We start from the raw sequence: 20,503 nt of genomic DNA, 5'->3' as shown, positions 1-20,503 counted from the left end.
AGTGATTTTGTGTAATTTTGATCATCCCTTTATTTTCATAAAACCATAAACAGCTATTCCATCACAACCTGGCATACCTGAAGAAGTCGGGGCTGGCAAGGAGCATATCATCATTCAGTGGACAAAACCTGAATCTGATGGTGGCAATGAGATCAGAAACTACCTCGTAGACAAACGTGAGAAGAAGAGCTTGCGCTGGACACGTGTCAACAAGGACTATGTGGTGTATGATACCAGGCTGAAGGTGACTAGCCTGATGGAAGGTTGTGATTACCAGTTCCGGGTGACCGCAGTAAATGCTGCTGGTAACAGTGAACCCAGTGAAGCATCCAACTTTATCTCCTGCAGAGAACCATCATGTGAGTTCCGAGAAAAACAGAAAACTAATGCCCATCAAAACCATAATACAAATAATTTTCCAACATGCCATTTCCAAGAACCTGTAGAATTTATGAATGGTCTAGAAAGGCATATACTTATTAGAAGGATCTTAAATACAGCCTAAGATAGAGAACATTTTAACTACCACTTCTGTTGATAAGTTAGTAGCTGAAAATTGTTGCAGTATTTTCCAATCTATGAAAAAAATAAATTATTCTACTATCAATGTAAACGGGTTATATTTTACAAATCTTCCTAATAAGAAAGGATAAAAATTCACTGTAATGACATAACTACTAAAAAGAAAAAAGACAAAGTTTCCCTTAAGAGGCTTAGCAGAGCATCAAGTTTCTAGTATTTCAATAAGCACCTAACAAAGTAATTGCCACCAGAGTTTTGAAAATAAGTGGTGAATCACGAGAGCTGCAAAAATAAGTGGCAAATCATTGTACAGAGTTTAAGCCCAAGAACTAAAAGGAGTAAGTGACTGGGTCTGAATAGGGGAAATAGAAAACTGACTTCTATACTTTTTAGAAATGTACAGGTTACAAGTGATATTAGCCTGTCGAAAGCTGAGCAACTAAAGAAAAGTTCCTGAGAATGGATAAGCAATGAGTTTAGCTAGCAGGACACAGATGGCTAGCCAAAGTGGCCAGAAAGAAATAGCCACCTTTCTAAAGAAGTATAATTCTTAAAATAGTAATGGTAATAATAGAGCATACACTGCTGTCCTGTAGTGTCAGAAAAGCCTAGTTACAGTACAAGATAATCATCTTGGTGAGTGTGGACAAAGAATAATGCCTTAGTGAGTTTTGAAAATCAAAAATACAAATCTCAAAGATTCCTTATTTATGTAATATCCACATCCCCTTTTGAAATTCCACAGATACCCCTGGACCACCTTCTGCTCCAAGAGTCGTAGATACCACCAAACACAGCATCAGTTTAGCGTGGACCAAGCCCATGTATGATGGTGGCACTGACATCATAGGATACGTTCTTGAAATGCAAGAGAAGGATACTGATCAGTGGTACCGAGTGCATACCAAGGCCACAATAAGAAATAATGAATTCACTGTGACAGACCTTAAAATGGGCCAGAAATACTCCTTCAGAGTTGCAGCTGTGAATGTGAAGGGTATGAGTGAATACAGCGAGTCAACTGCCGAAATTGAGCCCGTGGAAAGACTAGGTATTTATAAGATAAGCTTTTTGGTGAATTATTTTCTCATCATACCTGTTCATGCATTAATTAAGTTTTGACGTTAACTTTCCAGAAATACCAGATCTTGAGCTTGCAGATGATTTAAAGAAGACTGTGACCATCAGAGCTGGGGCTTCATTGCGGCTGATGGTGTCTGTATCTGGAAGACCACCTCCCGTCATCACATGGAGCAAGAAGGGCATTGACCTTGCAAGCCGGGCGATCATTGACACCACTGAGAGTTACTCTTTACTTATTGTGGACAAAGTTAACCGGTACGACGCTGGCAAATACACCATTGAAGCCGAAAATCAATCCGGCAAGAAATCAGCAACAGTCCTTGTTAAAGTATACGGTAAGCATTTGTCTTTGACTATGCTGTGTATATATATAGTGTATATATACCTTGCGTATCTTTTTAATGTGACTGATCACCTCTTTAGAAAGTAACTACGTTGAATATATTTTCCTGCAAGAGAACTCAGTCAACCCATCAGGCGAGTAAGAAGCATGGATTTTTCGTTCTATTTTTTAGATACTCCTGGTCCCTGTCCTTCAGTGAAAGTTAAGGAAGTATCAAGAGATTCTGTGACCATTACTTGGGAAATTCCCACAATTGATGGTGGAGCTCCTGTCAGCAATTACATTATTGAGAAGCGTGAAGCTGCCATGAGAGCATTCAAAACAGTAACTACCAAATGCAGCAAGACACTCTACAGAATCTCCGGACTCATAGAAGGAACCATGTACTATTTCAGAGTGTTGCCAGAAAATATTTATGGCATTGGAGAACCCTGTGAAACATCTGATGCGGTTCTGGTCTCAGAAGTGCCTTTGGCACCTACGAAGCTAGACGTGGTCGATGTCACCAAATCAACTGTTAGCCTTGCCTGGGAAAAACCACTCTACGACGGTGGCAGCCGACTCACTGGATATGTTCTTGAGGCCTGCAAAGCTGGCACTGAGAGATGGATGAAGGTTGTCACCTTGAAACCCACCATCCTAGAGCACACTGTTATTTCCTTAAATGAAGGTGAACAGTACTTATTTAGAGTAAGGGCACAAAATGAGAAAGGTGTGTCGGAACCTAGAGAGATCGTCACAGCTGTGACCATACAAGACCTCAAAGGTACGTCCCAAATCACCAAAAAATAACAGTAACGGTAATGTAAAATGAAGGAAATACAAAGAATTCATAACACTTTGTCATTAAAAACAATACTTAAGAGTAAATATCTCCTCTTTCTCATAGTGCTGCCAACAATCGATCTTTCTACAATGCCTCAAAAGACCGTCCATGTCCCAGCCGGCAGACCAGTGGAGCTGGTGATACCGATCGCTGGTCGCCCACCACCTACCGCTTCCTGGTTCTTTGCTGGGTCTAAACTAAGAGAATCAGAGCGTGTCACAGTTGAAACTCGCACTAAGGTAGCCAAGTTAACGATCCGTGAAACCACTATCAGAGATACTGGAGAATATATACTTGAATTAAAGAATGCAACTGGAACTACTTCAGAGACCATTAAAGTTATCATTCTTGGTAAGGATGTGGGACAAAGGCAAAAGCAAGTTGTTGATGTTCAGTCACCTAATTTTGATTTGAAGTGAAAGTTAATTTCCTGGCTTCCTTTTTCTTTCATAGACAAGCCTGGTCCACCAACTGGGCCTATCAAGATTGATGAAATTGATGCTACTTCAGTTACCATTTCTTGGGAACCACCTGAACTGGATGGCGGTGCTCCACTGAGCGGTTATGTGGTAGAGCAACGTGATGCCCATCGTCCAGGATGGCTGCCAGTGTCTGAATCAGTGACTAGATCAACCTTTAAGTTTACCAGACTCATTGAAGGAAATGAGTATGTGTTCCGTGTGGCTGCGACCAACCGCTTCGGAATTGGCTCCTACTTGCAGTCTGAGGTCATAGAATGTCGCAGCAGGATCAGTAAGTCCCTGGACCCTTCCACCATTCTCCCCAATTCTGATTCTAAATGTTTACAAAAAGGAATTTGTTTTTAATATGCCCTAATGTCAGAAAAAATAGGTCACAAAATTGACCCCAGGGTCTTTCTCAAGTTCCTAAACCTCCTTTTGTTGTTTGTTTTCAACGGGGTTAAAAATTATTTTAATGAAAGAAAGAGAGGAGGAGAGAGTTAGGGAAGGATGGATGGGAGGAAAGGAGGGAGGGAGGGAAGGGGAGAGGGAGGAGTGTCACAGTGAGAAAAAAATAGAGTACATGCTTAACAAATGTTTATAAAATTGAAGAAAATGAGGAACACCAAGTACAAAAAGGAAAACACTAGAAAAATAGTCACAAGAGTCTTAGATACCATTTTTAAATGGTATATACGAGACAAACTTACACAAATGTATGAGTCTTTAATTTATCGCTACTGCCATGTTGTGTTTACTTCTGTCCTGCTGCAGGTATTCCTGGGCCTCCAGAAACATTACAGATATTTGATGTCTCCCGTGATGGCATGACACTTACCTGGTACCCACCAGAAGATGACGGTGGCGCCCAAGTAACTGGATACATTGTGGAGCGCAAAGAAGTGAGAGCAGACCGGTGGGTCCGGGTAAATAAAGTACCAGTGACGATGACGCGGTACCGTTCCACTGGCCTTATTGAAGGCTTAGAATATGAACACCGTGTCACAGCCATTAACGCGAGAGGAAGTGGAAAACCAAGCCGTCCTTCCAAACCCACCGTTGCCATGGATCCAATTGGTAAATGTGTTTTGTATACGTTTACTGAGGTATACTTTAATGTTGTAAGATTCACCCTCCTGAAATATGTAATTCTGTAAGTTTGGGGAAATGTACTGTTGTATAAGCACCACCACAATCAAAAAATAAAAGTTCACCTGTATCCCTTTGCCATCAATGCCCTCTCTGCTCCAGCCTTAGCAGCTTTTGACAAATAACTTCTTATATTCTTCTCTTGAGTCTCTTTCTCCCTCTTTAAAGTGGGACTCACAACATATGCCCTACATCACAGTTAAAATTGTAAAGCAAGTTAATATTTCTGGAAGCACTTTAAAATCTGATAAATATGAAGATAGTAGTAGTGATCATAAATAAAGCACATATAAGATAAAGGAAAAAGCAAGAGCTTTAAGTGATTTTCACTGATAAAATGAATAAATTGTTACAAAATGAGAAATACTCTAATGTTTACATTCCATGTTTCCGCAACTCTCTGAATTTGTTAGGTGGCACATTTTTCAGCCCTGAAACAACTTTAACAAGTATGTTGTTGTCTTATTCTCCTCCTTAGCTCCTCCAGGAAAGCCACAAAACCCAAGAGTTACTGATACAACAAGGACATCAGTCTCCCTGGCTTGGAGTGTCCCAGAAGATGAAGGCGGATCTAAAGTCACAGGCTTCTTGATTGAAATGCAGAAAGTAGATCAACATGAATGGACCAAATGTAATACCACCCCAACCAAGATTCGGGAGTATACTCTAACACACCTACCTCAGGGCGCCGAATACAGATTCCGTGTCCTAGCTTGTAATGCTGGCGGACCTGGGGAGCCCGCTGAGGTGCCAGGAACAGTCAAAGTCACTGAAATGCTTGGTAAGACATGTGATCATCTACTTTCTTCTGCCTTTTGCCTTAAGACTTATTTTCTACACGTGCCCCCCAAAATGCTCATTGTAATCCTATCTTTTTCCCCAGAATATCCTGATTATGAACTTGATGAAAGATACCAGGAAGGTATCTGTGTAAGACAAGGTGGGGTCATCAGACTTACCATACCAATCAAAGGAAAACCATTCCCAATATGTAAATGGACCAAGGAAGGCCAAGATATTAGCAAGCGTGCCATGATTGCCACCTCTGAAACACACACTGAGCTTGTAATCAAAGAAGCAGACAGGGATGATTCTGGCACTTACGACCTGGTTCTGGAAAACAAATGTGGCAAGAAGGCTGTTTACATCAAGGTCAGGGTGATAGGAAGTCCCAACACTCCAGAAGGGCCACTTGAATATGACGACATACAAGCTCGCTCTGTGAGGGTCAGCTGGAGAGCCCCTGCCGATGATGGTGGTGCCGACATCCTAGGCTACATCCTCGAGAGGCGAGAAGTGCCTAAAGCCGCCTGGTATACTATCGATTCCAGAGTCCGGGGTACATCTCTGGTGGTAAAAGGCCTCAAAGAAAACGTGGAATACCATTTCCGTGTTTCGGCGGAAAACCAGTTTGGAATAAGCAAACCCTTGAAATCGGAGGAACCAGTCATACCAAAAACACCATTGAGTAAGTTTTCCAACCACAACACTGTAAAAAATCCTCTTTTGTTTCTAAATGAAAGCCACCAGCTTATAAGATTCTGGACTGTGCTCTAACACATGTGTTTTCCACTTATACACCCAGACCCTCCAGAGCCTCCAAGCAATCCTCCAGAAGTACTCGATGTGACCAAGAGTTCTGTCAGCCTATCCTGGTCCCGACCCAAAGATGATGGTGGTTCTCGAGTCACAGGCTATTACATTGAACGCAAGGAGACATCAACTGACAAATGGGTCAGACACAACAAGACTCAGATCACCACCACAATGTACACTGTCACCGGGCTCGTTCCTGATGCTGAGTATCAGTTCCGCATCATCGCACAGAATGACGTTGGCCTGAGCGAGACCAGCCCTCCCTCTGAACCAGTTGTTTGCAAAGATCCATTTGGTAAGGAGAGGGTTTTTGAAGGGGTTAGAATCAGAGAGGGAAGCCATCTTTGGCCTTCTTTTATTTCAGCAGAAAGCTGATTTCCTTTTCACCTGTTTTAAAATATTTCAGATAAGCCAAGCCAGCCTGGAGAACTTGAGATTCTTTCAATATCCAAAGACAGCGTCACCCTACAATGGGAGAAACCTGAATGTGATGGTGGCAAAGAAATCCTTGGATATTGGGTTGAATATAGACAATCTGGAGACAGTGCCTGGAAGAAGAGCAGTAAGGACCGCATCAAAGACAGGCAATTCACAGTCGGGGGTTTGCTAGAAGCCACTGAATATGAATTCAGGGTTTTCGCTGAGAATGAGACAGGGCTGAGCAGACCTCGAAGAACTGCTATGTCTGTAAAGACGAAACTAACATGTAAGTAGCCATTAGTTCTCTGCTTATGGTTTGCATAACTAAACAACATGTTAAGGCTAATTCTTCTTCTACACTAAGTAGATCTCCACAAACCTTTATTGGAGAGCAAGTGTTTGGAAAGAAATCACTTACTTTGACATATGCACACACAGGGAATAGTTGATAGGTTCTGTAGGAAGTCATTTCATTCCAAGCACATAACCTCAGCAGCGGACTGTAAGGTGCAGTGAACAAGCATATCCCCCAAGCAATTTCTCCCTTGAATACAGTCGGGTTTTTTTTTTTTTTTTCAATATGCCTAATATGACTTGAAGGGTCAACAAACATACTTAAGTGAACAACAAATGTACTTCCGTGAACCTAAGTAAGGGCAAAGATACTACATATCTACAGAGAACTCAGATTTCCCCGAGCCCTTTTACCTCATGAATGCCCCCCAATCACAAAAAGTCACTCTACATAATAACGTGACGATGTGCTCGTGGAATCCTTGTTTTCCAGATGACCCCCCAATCACTGTGAAGACTTTTTAAGAATTAGACTCATGTGTAAATCATGGTGTCTAATAAAGTATTAGTCAATAGGATGAATTCATTCCTGATGTACAATGACAGAGGATTACAGATCCAGTAGTAACAATGCATTAATGTTATCTTCCATATCCTACAGCTGGAGAAGCCCCAGGAGTACGCAAAGAAATGAAAGACGTTACCACCAAACTGGGCGAAGCAGCTCAGCTGTCGTGCCAGATTGTTGGGAGGCCCCTACCTGACATTAAATGGTACCGATTTGGTAAGGAGCTCATACAAAGCCGGAAGTACAAAATGTCTTCAGATGGACGCACACATACTCTGACAGTAATGACAGAGGAACAAGAAGATGAAGGTGTTTATACTTGCATAGCCACCAATGAGGTTGGAGAAGTAGAAACCAGCAGCAAGCTTCTCCTGCAAGCCACACCACAATTCCATCCCGGTTACCCACTGAAAGAGAAATATTATGGTGCTGTGGGCTCCACCCTTCGACTTCATGTTATGTACATTGGTCGTCCCATACCTGCCATCACTTGGTTCCACGGCCAGAAACTTTTGCAAAACTCAGAAAACATTACTATTGAAAACACTGAGCACTACACTCATCTCGTCATGAAGAACGTCCAACGCAAGACTCATGCTGGGAAATACAAGGTTCAGCTCAGCAACATTCTTGGAACAGTGGATACCATCCTTGATGTGGAAATACAAGGTATTTCATTTTCAATTTCAGTGTTTTTCATTTTTAAAGAAAACAAACAAACAAAACAGATCTTTGGAGATACACTATAAAAACCACTATAATTGTATTTTCCTCCAACAGATAAACCAGACAAACCTACAGGACCAATTGTGATTGAAGCGCTATTGAAGAACTCTGTGGTGATCAGCTGGCAACCACCTGCAGATGACGGAGGCTCCTGGATCACCAATTACGTGGTGGAGAAGTGTGAGGCCAAGGAAGGGGCTGAATGGCAATTGGTGTCTTCAGCCATCTCAGTGACAACCTGTAGAATTGTGAACCTCACAGAAAACGCTGGGTATTACTTCCGGGTTTCAGCTCAGAACACTTTTGGCATCAGTGATCCTCTAGAAGTCTCCTCAGTTGTGATCATTAAGAGTCCATTTGGTGAGTACAAACTCTTGTACAACCTCTGCAATCTTCGCAGGACAAAGTTCCATCTTTACATGAGACTTTTTTTTTTTAACAACTGTCAAACATTTTAAACTCTTGACTAGTATATTTAACAAACATCTGTGCAAATAATTTTAGACCTCAATGTTTCATAAAGATCAGTCTTTCAATATACCTAAAAACTAATCTTCATTGTCTATCACATTCCAAATTTGAACATACCTCATTACTGTTTACTCCTATATTTTATTTTATTTTGTTAATTGAAGTATTGTCAATTTACAATGTGTTAATTTCTGGTGTACAGCATAGTGATTCATGTATACATATATATTCCTTTTCATATTCTTTTTCATTATAGGCTATTACAAGATATTTAATATAGTTCTCTGTGCTATACAGTAGGACCTTGTTGTTTATTGTATACATAGTAGTTAGTATCTGCAAATCCGAAACTCCCAGTTTATCCCTCCACACTCCCTTTCTCCACTGGTAACCCAAAGTTTATTTTCTTACAGAAAACTTTTTTTAACAGAAATAAGTTTGAAAGGAAATAGCAAAGATTCAGATAAGGGACAAGTGCCTTTATCTCAATTAAACTGAATTTCTGTGTATCTAATATCTTAGCCCCTTTGTCTTTAAAAGGAACTTTGTGTTTTGATAAGTCTCTTAGCATAAAGTAACCAACTTCACTTTTCTGTAATAGCTATCCTTAATAAAACATTAGGTTCATAACAGTTTATTTTTTTTAAAAAAGTTTTTAACAAAGCTGTTTGTTTCATCCCATGAGTCAAATGCTTTTTGTTTGTTTTAAATAGAAAAGCCAGGTGCTCCTGGCAAACCAACTATTACTGCTGTCACCAAAGATTCTTGTGTTGTGGCCTGGAAGCCACCTGCCAGTGATGGAGGTGCAAAGATTAGAAATTACTACCTTGAGAAGCGTGAGAAGAAGCAGAATAAATGGATTGCTGTGACAACAGATGAAATTCGAGAAACCGTATTTTCAGTGCAAAACCTTATTGAAGGTCTTGAATATGAGTTCCGTGTGAAATGTGAAAACCTTGGTGGGGAAAGTGAATGGAGTGAAGTATCAGAACCTGTCACTCCCAAATCTGATGTCCCCATTCAGGCCCCACACTTTAAAGAGGAACTGAGAAATCTAAATGTCAGATATCAGAGCAACGCTACATTGGTCTGCAAAGTGACTGGGCATCCGAAACCTATTGTGAAATGGTACAGACAAGGCAAAGAAATCATCGCAGATGGATTAAAGTACAGAATTCAAGAGTTTAAGGGTGGCTACCACCAGCTCATCATTGCAAGTGTCACAGATGATGATGCCACAGTTTACCAAGTCAGAGCCACCAACCAAGGAGGATCTGTGTCTGGCACTGCCTCCTTGGAAGTGGAAGGTAAAAACAAATCAGTAAACATCTGTTTGGCGCTAGATTACATATTAATAATCGAGTGGGAGGTGTTATTCTTAGTGCTGGGTATTACTAAATTATGTTCTTCCTTCTTTTATTCTGATACAGTTCCAGCCAAGATACACTTGCCTAAAACTCTGGAAGGCATGGGAGCAGTTCATGCTCTCCGAGGTGAGGTGATCAGCATCAAGATCCCTTTCAGTGGCAAACCAGATCCAGTGATCACCTGGCAGAAAGGACAAGATCTCATTGACAACAATGGCCACTACCAAGTTATTGTCACAAGATCTTTCACGTCACTTGTCTTCCCCAATGGAGTGGAGCGAAAAGATGCTGGTTTCTATGTGGTCTGTGCTAAAAACAGATTCGGAATCGATCAGAAGACAGTTGAACTGGACGTGGCTGATGTTCCCGACCCACCCCGAGGAGTCAAAGTTAGTGACGTCTCACGAGATTCTGTCAACTTAACATGGACTGAGCCGGCTTCAGATGGCGGCAGCAAAGTCACCAACTACATTGTTGAAAAATGTGCAACTACTGCAGAAAGATGGATCCGTGTAGGACAGGCCCGAGAAACACGTTATACTGTCATCAACTTATTTGGAAAAACAAGTTACCAGTTCCGTGTGATAGCTGAAAATAAGTTTGGCCTGAGCAAGCCTTCCGAGCCTTCAGAACCAACCATAACCAAAGAAGATAAGACCAGAGCAATGAACTATGATGAAGAGGTAGACGAAACCCGGGAAGTTTCTATGACTAAAGCGTCTCATTCTAAAACCAAGGAACTCTACGAGAAATACATGATTGCCGAAGATCTTGGGCGTGGTCAGTTTGGAATTGTCCACCGTTGTATTGAGACCTCCTCAAAGAAAACATACATGGCCAAATTTGTTAAAGTCAAAGGGACTGATCAGGTTTTGGTAAAGAAAGAAATTTCCATTCTAAACATTGCTAGGCACCGCAACATCTTATACCTCCATGAATCATTTGAAAGCATGGAAGAATTAGTTATGATCTTTGAGTTCATATCAGGACTTGACATATTTGAACGCATTAACACGAGTGCTTTTGAACTTAATGAAAGAGAAATTGTAAGTTATGTTCGCCAGGTCTGCGAAGCACTTGAGTTCTTACACAGTCATAATATTGGAAACTTTGACATCAGACCAGAAAATATCATTTACCAGACAAGAAGGAGCTCCATCATTAAAATCATAGAATTTGGTCAAGCCCGTCAGCTGAAGCCAGGGGACAACTTTAGGCTTCTGTTCACTGCCCCTGAATACTATGCACCTGAAGTCCACCAGCATGATGTTGTCAGCACAGCCACAGACATGTGGTCACTTGGAACACTGGTGTATGTGCTGTTGAGTGGTATCAATCCATTCCTGGCTGAGACTAACCAACAGATGATTGAGAACATCATGAATGCAGAATATACTTTTGATGAAGAGGCATTCAAAGAGATCAGCCTTGAAGCCATGGACTTTGTTGACCGGCTGTTAGTGAAAGAGAGAAAATCTCGCATGACAGCCTCTGAGGCCCTCCAGCACCCATGGCTGAAGCAGAAGATAGAAAGAGTCAGTACTAAAGTTATCCGGACATTGAAACACCGACGTTACTACCACACCCTGATCAAGAAAGACCTCAACATGGTTGTGTCAGCAGCCCGGATCTCCTGTGGTGGTGCAGTTCGATCTCAGAAGGGAGTGAGCGTTGCTAAAGTTAAAGTGGCATCCATTGAAATCGGCCCAGTTTCTGGGCAGATAATGCATGCAGTCAGTGAAGAAGGAGGATATGTCAAATACGTATGCAAAATTGAAAATTATGATCAGTCTACCCAGGTGACTTGGTACTTTGGTGTCAGACAGCTGGAGAACAGTGAGAAATATGAAATCACCTATGCGGATGGAGTGGCCACCATGTATGTCAAAGACATTACCAAATTCGATGACGGTACCTACAGATGCAAAGTAGTCAATGACTACGGAGAAGACAGTTCTTATGCAGAGCTGTTTGTTAAAGGTGTGAGAGAGGTTTACGATTATTACTGCCGTAGAACCATGAGGAAAATTAAGCGCAGAACAGATACCATGAGACTCCTGGAAAGGCCACCAGAATTCACCCTGCCTCTCTATAACAAGACAGCTTACGTGGGTGAAAATGTCCGGTTTGGAGTAACTATAACTGTCCATCCAGAGCCTCGTGTAACATGGTATAAATCAGGTCAGAAAATAAAACCGGGTGAGGATGATAGGAAGTACACATTTGAGTCGGACAAGGGTCTTTACCAATTAACAATCAACAGCGTAACTATAGAAGATGACGCCGAGTACACTGTCGTAGCAAGGAACAAATACGGCGAAGACAGCTGCAAAGCAAAGCTGACTGTAACCCCACACCCACCTCCAACAGACACAACCTTAAGACCCATGTTCAAACGGCTACTGGCAAACTCAGAATGCCAAGAAGGCCAAAGCGTCTGCTTTGAGATCAGAGTGTCTGGCATCCCCCCGCCGACATTAAAGTGGGAGAAGGATGGTCATCCTCTGTCCCTCGGGCCCAACATTGAAATTATCCATGAAGGCTTGGATTATTATGCTTTGCACATCAGGGACACTTTGCCTGAAGACACGGGTTATTACAGGGTCACAGCCACAAACACAGCTGGATCCACCAGCTGCCAGGCCCACCTCCAAGTGGAACGCTTGAGGTATGTCAAGCAGGAGTTCAAGACTGAGGAGGAGCGAGAACGACACGTCCAGAGGCAAATTGACAAGACGCTAAGGATGGCTGAAATTCTTTCTGGAACAGAAACTGTGCCACTGACCCAGGTGGCCCAGGAGGCGCTGAGAGAAGCTGCTATCCTTTACAAACCAGCTGTGAGCACCAAGACTGTAAAAGGCGAATACCGCCTCGAGACAGAAGAAAAGAAGGAGGAGAGAAAACTCCGTATGCCTTACGAAGTACCAGAGCCACGCAAGTACAAACAGACCACCGTAGAAGAAGACCAACACATCAAGCAGTTCGTGCCCATGTCTGACATGAAATGGTACAAAAAGATCCGTGATCAATTTGAAATGCCCGGGAAGATTGACAGAATCGTACAGAAAAGACCGAAGCGCATCCGCCTTTCAAGATGGGAACAGTTCTACGTGATGCCTCTTCCTCGCATCACAGATCAATACAGACCTAGATGGCGGATCCCCAAACTGTCCCAAGATGATCTTGAAATGGTGAGACCAGCCCGCCGGCGTACACCTTCTCCTGATTACTACTTTTACTACAGACCAAGAAGACGTTCTCTTGGGGACATTTCGGACGAAGAGTTACTCCTCCCCATTGACGACTACCTGGCGATGAAGAGAACAGAGGAGGAGAGGCTGCGTCTGGAAGAAGAGCTGGAACTGGGTTTTTCAGCTTCCCCCCCAAGCCGGAGCCCTCCACGTTTTGAGCTTTCGAGTCTGCGTTACTCTTCACCACAAGCTCATGTCAAAATGGAGGAAACAAAAAAAGACTTCAGATACTCAACCTATCACATCCCAACCAGGGAGGAGACCAGCACAAGTTACGCGGAGCTGCGGGAGCGGCACGCCCAGGCCTCGTACCGGCAGCCCAGACAACGGCAGAGAATCATGGCTGAGAGAGAGGACGAAGAGCTGCTGCGTCCAGTCACTGCCACCCAGCGGCTCTCAGAGTACAAAAGCGAGCTGGACCACATGGCGAGGGAAGAAAAATCAAGAAAGAAATCGCGACGGCAGAGAGAAGTGACTGAAATTACAGAAATTGAGGAAGAATACGAGATCTCAAAACACGCTCATAGAGAGACATCCTCCTCGGTGTCCAAGCTCCTGAGGCGACGGCGCTCCCTGTCTCCAACATACATCGAGCTAATGAGGCCGGTGTCCGAGCTGATCCGGACCCGTCCACAGCCAGCTGAGGAGTATGAGGACGACACAGAAAGGAGGTCACCCACCCCAGAGAGGACTCGCCCACGCTCCCCCAGCCCCGTGTCGAGTGAGCGATCACTGTCAAGATTTGAGAGGTCTGCAAGATTTGATATCTTTTCCAGGTATGAGTCCATGAAAGCTGCTTTAAAAACTCAGAAGACATCAGAAAGGAAATACGAGGTTTTGAGTCAGCAGCCTTTTACGCTGGACCATGCCCCTCGAATCACACTGAGGATGCGCTCCCACAGGGTACCCTGTGGCCAAAACACACGTTTTATCTTAAACGTTCAGTCTAAGCCAACTGCCGATGTTAAATGGTACCACAATGGTGTAGAACTCCAAGAAAGCAGCAAGATCCATTATACCAACATGAGTGGGGTCCTGACCCTGGAAATTCTAGACTGTAATATTGATGACAGCGGAACATACCGTGCCGTGTGCACCAACTACAAAGGTGAGGCTTCTGACTACGCGACCTTGGATGTCACGGGAGGGGATTACACCACCTACGCATCCCGGCGCAGAGATGAAGATGTCCCCCAATCTGTCTTCCCTGAGCTGACAAGAACAGAGGAATATGCAGTCTCATCATTTAAGAAAACATCTGAGATGGAAGCTTCCTCTTCGGTCAGGGAAATGAAGTCACAGATGACAGAGACCAGGGAAAGTCTCTCGTCTTATGAACACTATGCATCCGCAGAAATGAAAAGTGCTGCAGTGGAAGAAAAGTCGCTGGAAGAAAAATCCACACACAGAAAGATTAAGACGACTTTAGCAGCGAGAATTCTCACGAAGCCAAGGTCCATAACCGTCTACGAAGGCGAGTCTGCAAGGTTTTCTTGCGATACAGATGGTGAGCCAGTACCAACTGTGACGTGGCTGCGTGGGGGACAAGTCATAAGCACTTCGGCCCGCCACCAAGTGACCAGCACAAAGTACAAATCAACCTTTGAGATCTCTGCAGTCCAGGCTTCCGACGAGGGCAGTTACAGCGTGGTGGTGGAAAACAGTGAAGGCAAGCAAGAGGCACATTTTACTCTGACCATTCAGAAGGCCAGGGTCACTGAAAAGGCTATGACATCACCACCCAGAGTGAAATCCCCGGAGCCTCGGGTAAAATCCCCAGAAAGAGTTAAGTCTCCAAAACGAGTGAAATCCCCAGAACCGGTCACTTCTCACCCAAAAGCTGTATTGCCCACAGAGACAAAACCCACACCAACAGAGAAAGTGCAGCAGCGACCAGTCGCTGCCCTACCCAAGATAACTCAGTCCCTGAGAGCAGAAGCTTCTAAAGATACAGCAAAGCTGACCTGTGCAGTCGAAAGTAGCGTATTATGTGTAAAAGAGGTTGCCTGGTATAAAGATGGCAAGAAACTGAAGGAAAATGGGCATTTCCAGTTTCATCATTCAGCAGACGGTACCTGTGAGCTCAAAATCCTTAACCTCACCGAATCTGACTGTGGAGAATACGTTTGTGAGATTTCAGGTGAAGGTGGAACTTCCAAAACCAACTTCCAGTTTAGGGGACAAGCCTTCAAGAGTGTACATGAGCAGGTGTCAAGCGCGTCAGAAGCCAAGAAAGCGGCTCAGAAAACTGCTGAGTCAGCAGAAACCAAGAAAGCAGTTCCCAAAACTGCTGAGCTAATCGAAACCAAGAAAACTGAACCAAAAGCTCCTGAACCAATTTCCTCAAAACCAGTCATTGTTACTGGGCTGCAAGATACAACTGTTTCTTCAGACAGCACTGCTAAATTTGCAGTTAAAGCTACTGGAGAACCCCAGCCGACTGTCATCTGGACAAAGGATGGAAAGGTAACCAGTCCTTATATGCCCTTTAATTTTATCTTCTACAAAAACTAACCTCTTCCCTCTTGCCTAAGTCCCAAAGAAAGTTTTAAATTAAGTCACTTTTTAAAACTCTTATCACTTGCATTCAACAGGCTATAACACAAGGAGGTAAATATAAACTCTCTGAAGACAAAGGAGCATTCTTCCTAGAAATTCACAAGACTGATACTTCTGACAGTGGACTTTATACTTGTACAATAACAAATTCAGCTGGATCTGTGTCCTCCAGCTGCAAATTAACAATAAAAGGTAGGTTGGCTTTTATTCTTATCACTTTCAGAAAACAGTATTTAGAAACATTACTAAACACTCTTCCTTACACACATACACAAAGTATTAAAACTGTTTACCAAGTTACAGAACACCATTTGTACACAAATGTACAAATACACATGTTTGACTATAGCATATACTTTTATACTTACTAAGTGCCTAATTGCATGTGCTGTTATATAAGATTCCATCCAGATTATATAAGATTCCCGCTCCCAGAAATGTTTAATAAAGTCAGGTGAATTTACAAAATGGTACTTCCCTAAAACTGCTCTCTTGCTAATTTTCCAAAGCAGTGCAAAGTTAATGAAAGAGTATCAGTTTTCCCAATTAAACTTAGTTTGCTTTCATCTCAATCTTCTAAAAGAATTTTTATTTAATCAAAATCTCCTAAATCCACACGTCTCCTAAATCCTTCAACTGTTTTAAAAACTTTTTTCCCTTAAGTCATAAGAGTCATCTTCAATGTAGCTGAGTTTAAGGAATCTTTACACGGATCTCAAGTCATGCATAATAACCTTTCAAGGCTAGGACTGAAAAAAAAAATAGGTATTACTACACTGCATGAAGAAGTCAGTATTTTTTCCTTTGTATATTATTCACTTGCATAATCCACAACAGTAAAGGGTAGGGCCTCTTTCCAATTCAGTTTGCCTTACAGAGGTTTCTTTTTCAGTTGTAAAAGACACTGAGATACAGAAAGTATCTACACAAAAGAGCTCAGAAATTACATCCCAGAAGAAGGCAGCTGTCCAAGAGGAAGTTTCCCAAAAAGCTCTAATTTCTGAAGAAATCAAGATGTCAGAGGTCAAATCTCAAGAAAAGCTAGCCCTCAAGCAGGAATCTTCAAAGGCTATGATTTCCGAAAAAGTCAAGAAATCAGAAGCGACCTCCCTGGAAAAATCCATCGTCCACGAGGAAATCACAAAAACATCACAGGCTTCTGAAGAAATCAGAACACATGAAATTAAAGCATTTTCTACTCAGATGAGTGTAACTGATGGTCAGAAGGTGACTTTAAAAGCCAACATCGCTGGCGCCACCGACGTAAAATGGGTATTGAATGGGGTAGAGCTCACTAACTCCGAGGAGTACAGATATGGTGTCTCGGGTAGTGACCAGACCCTGACCATCAAGCAGGCTGGTCATAAAGATGAAGGTGTCCTCACCTGCATAGGCAAAACCAGCCAAGGAATCATCAAGTGTCAGTACGACTTGACCCTGAGCAAAGAACTCTCAGATGCTCCAGCCTTCATCTCACAGCCCAGGTCTCAAAATGTTAATGAAGGACAAAATGTTCTCTTTTCTTGTGAAATCAGTGGCGAGCCATCCCCAGAAATTGAATGGTTTAAAAACAACCTGCCAGTAAGTTTAATTATGAATATATTACTGAAGAAAATTTTAAATACTCCATCTGCTCCCGAAGAGCTCAAAGAAATTTTCTTCTCTTCTTTTTAGATTTCTATTTCTTCAAATATCAGCGTAAGTCGCTCCAGAAACGTATATTCTCTTGAAATCCGAAACGCATCAGTAAGCGACAGTGGGAAGTATACAATTAAGGCCAAAAATTTCCGTGGCCAATGTTCAGCTACTGCTTCCTTAACAGTGCTTCGTAAGTATATCTTTACCATTTTCCTTACTCACTTAAGACCTTTATGTGGTTCTTGTTTTTTTGCTTTTGCCTTCTGAGCACAGCAGACTCTTAGGAGCCTCGTTAAATTCCACATGTAAGAGGCACAGGAATTTCTGTGTGAATTCATTCCTACGGTCAACGTTTCTTTACAGCTAAACAGAAAATGGATGAGTTAACTTTCAAAGCAAAGCTACCAAGTGCCCTATTACATCTATTTTCAGAATGCACAACATAGAAATTATTTTCTGTATAACTAATCATTTTTCTCCCAGTGATTCTAGCACCTGCATGTCATGTAATGATAGAAATACAAGGATTCGTTTCTGGGAGACACTGAGCTAGCTCTTGACAACTGTATGTATGTATTTGCTTCTGCTTCCATGGCAAATTGTTTGGTTTACATTTCTAAGCGTGTGTGTTTAAGTTTTCTGTTGCCATACATCAACGTCAGATGTCACCCATTAACCAGATGTCACTGATGTTCACCGTGTATCTGCTATGCTCCACAGCTCTAGTTGAAGAACCTCCCAGAGAGGTAGTATTGAGGACAAGTGGCGAAACGAGCTTGCAAGGAAGCTTCTCGTCTCAGTCAGTCCAAATGTCTGCCTCCAAGCAGGAGGCCTCCTTCAGCAGTTTCAGCAGCAGCAGCGCTAGCAGCATGACTGAGATGAAATTTGCAAGCATGTCTGCCCAAAGCATGTCCTCCATGCAAGAGTCATTTGTAGGAATGAGTTCCAGCAGTTTTATGGGAAAATCTAGTATGACACAACTGGAAAGTTCAACTAGTAGGATGCTTAAAGCAGGCGTAAGAGGTGAGCGAAAAAAATTACTGGTAGAGGCAGATAAGCCTAGTAGCATGGTGTAGTCTTTAGTACATACAATTCAGTAGAAAGCAAAACATGATTTCTTCAGTGATTCTAAAACTTTTGTTGTTGTTATTGTTCCATAAAGGAATTCCACCTAAAATTGAAGCCCTTCCCCCTGACATCAGCATTGATGAGGGCAAAGTTTTAACAGTAGCCTGCGCTTTTACGGGTGAGCCTACCCCGGAAATAACATGGTCCCGCGGTGGAAGAAAAATTCAAAATCAAGAACAACAAGGGAGATTCCATATTGAAAACACAGATGACCTGACGACTCTGATCATCATGGACGTACAGAAACAAGACGGTGGACTCTATACCCTGAGCTTAGGGAATGAATTCGGATCTGACTCTGCCACTGTGAATATAAACATTCGATCCATTTAAGAGGGCCTGTGCTCTCATATTCAGACTCCTTAACCTTTCACAAACGATTCACATGGACTAATCTTTCTGATCTGTAAATACTTTAAAAAAAAAAAAGTAGTTTTGTATCAACCTAAATGAGTCAAAGTTCAAAAATATGCCTTTCAACATTTTCATAATTGTTGACCTAAGAAAATTATACATTTTCTAGTGACCTGTACATACTGTATATAGCCGATTTAACGGTTATGAAGTTTTGTACCATTTATTTTATGACATTTTACAATGTAACTATTGAAACTAACTGTTGGTAGGAGAAAGTTTCTCATGGAACGAATACCCTGCTCAACACTTAAATCAATCTCTGTGCCTCAACATAATGTTGATGTCTAAGTATGCCTCAGTGGGTTGAGAAATTCCCCATTGAAGATGTCCTATCCACCTAAACGATGCTGTGCACGTCACCTGACACGTGCACCAATACTTACGGAATCAGAAATGTAAGGCATTGGTGATGTTTGCATTTACCCTCCTGTAAGCAACACTTTAACGTCTTACATTTTCTCTGATGATGTCACACTCAAAATTATCATGACTTAAATATTACCAGAGCAAAGTGCAACGGCCAACACTTTGTTCGCTCATTTCACACTGTCTCCGACCATAGAGAGTGCCTGGGTAGCTTGGAAAAGTAACATCACCTGGCCATCCCCTCATTTAACCAAGCTATTCAAGTATTCCTATGCCGGAGCAGTGCCAACTCTTGGAGGTCCCGGGGTGCAGCCAACGCCTTTGTGTGGTAGCTCTAAATTTAAATTATACCAGAGAAACCGGGGCAACTAAGCAATGAGCCACAGCAAAAAATAAAGAACAACAAAATAAAGCTGTCGTGAAATTAAAAAACAACAATATTACTAACTGCCCAAAATATCAATTTGATGTAGTTCTTTTATGCAGGTTTAAATTCAATTGTTAGTTATAATTGTTGGACCTCCTTGAGATAGTAACAACAAAATAAAGCAAGCTATCTGCACCTCAAAATGTGTGATCGGATGTTTTCTGTGAATTCTGGGGTTGGGGAGGTATGTCCCTTTGCAAATCACAGAAATGATCACAGATGAGATAAAGCAACTCAGGTTAATAAGTTCTTTAGAGCTAATATTTAAATGATTCTGTTGAATGTATTCAACAACTTTTTAAAGCGCAGATATTCTCATGGATAAATTTATCCCCCCAAATTAACAAAAATCCCCCAAAATAACAGATTAAATCTTCTAAATTTATTATCCAGAAAAATATTTTCATGGGAGCTGATTCAACCAAATCCAAAGATACTAAACCTCTACAATTCACAATTATTTTGGGCTAGACAGCAACTCAAAGATGAGCAAGATGATACAGACCCTGCCCGACAAAGAGTGTAGAAGGGAAAATGACAACTTCAGGGAAAATGATCAGTTGTGCTACTGAATCTGTTATTGACTGTTACAGCTCCAAACAGAACAAAAGTCCGCAAAACTAGACAACTCGCTTTAAATGGTACCATGCTTTTTAAGAAACAACTGAGCTTTTTAAAAAACCTTTAAAAAAAGATAATGAAATAGTACCAGAAAAATCTGCATTTATCCACCTCAGATAATCGTAATTGTAAACTTGTAAAATTGATTCTTTGCCTAAGTTAACTCTTAAATATAAGCCTAAGTTACAAATTAAGTACAATTAGCTCCTAAATGTAAGTCCAAGTGGCCAAAGCAAATAGTCAATTCTTAGTCCCCAGAGATCTTGGGTC

The 20,503-nt window shown here is 42.0% G+C and overlaps 1 protein-coding gene and 1 long non-coding RNA gene across 2 annotated transcripts in view; one reads left to right on the top strand and one right to left on the bottom strand.

The window, feature by feature from the left end:
- The window catches only part of TTN (titin), a 284,130-nt gene extending 265,312 nt beyond the window's left edge, over positions 1 to 18,818 (top strand). The window contains exons 311-330 of the mRNA XM_064484940.1: positions 54 to 359; positions 1,268 to 1,573; positions 1,659 to 1,940; positions 2,121 to 2,714; positions 2,838 to 3,125; positions 3,228 to 3,527; positions 4,010 to 4,312; positions 4,863 to 5,165; positions 5,268 to 5,852; positions 5,970 to 6,275; positions 6,387 to 6,686; positions 7,356 to 7,931; positions 8,043 to 8,348; positions 9,173 to 9,766; positions 9,890 to 15,543; positions 15,672 to 15,828; positions 16,529 to 17,217; positions 17,311 to 17,464; positions 17,995 to 18,297; positions 18,437 to 18,818. Of these exons, the coding sequence (XP_064341010.1) occupies positions 54 to 359; positions 1,268 to 1,573; positions 1,659 to 1,940; positions 2,121 to 2,714; positions 2,838 to 3,125; positions 3,228 to 3,527; positions 4,010 to 4,312; positions 4,863 to 5,165; positions 5,268 to 5,852; positions 5,970 to 6,275; positions 6,387 to 6,686; positions 7,356 to 7,931; positions 8,043 to 8,348; positions 9,173 to 9,766; positions 9,890 to 15,543; positions 15,672 to 15,828; positions 16,529 to 17,217; positions 17,311 to 17,464; positions 17,995 to 18,297; positions 18,437 to 18,735 (12,605 nt within the window). The 3' untranslated portion in view covers positions 18,736 to 18,818. The remainder of the gene's footprint in view (positions 1 to 53; positions 360 to 1,267; positions 1,574 to 1,658; positions 1,941 to 2,120; positions 2,715 to 2,837; positions 3,126 to 3,227; positions 3,528 to 4,009; positions 4,313 to 4,862; positions 5,166 to 5,267; positions 5,853 to 5,969; positions 6,276 to 6,386; positions 6,687 to 7,355; positions 7,932 to 8,042; positions 8,349 to 9,172; positions 9,767 to 9,889; positions 15,544 to 15,671; positions 15,829 to 16,528; positions 17,218 to 17,310; positions 17,465 to 17,994; positions 18,298 to 18,436) is intronic.
- The window catches only part of LOC135321141 (uncharacterized), a 124,929-nt gene that overhangs the window by 98,622 nt on the left and 5,804 nt on the right, over positions 1 to 20,503 (bottom strand). The window lies entirely within an intron of this gene.

Source organism: Camelus dromedarius, chromosome 4, assembly GCF_036321535.1.
Source record: "Camelus dromedarius isolate mCamDro1 chromosome 4, mCamDro1.pat, whole genome shotgun sequence".
NCBI lineage: Eukaryota > Metazoa > Chordata > Mammalia > Artiodactyla > Camelidae > Camelus > Camelus dromedarius.
The sequence above is the reverse complement of the archived record's forward strand: the minus strand, read 5'-3'. Positions and strand labels throughout refer to the sequence as shown.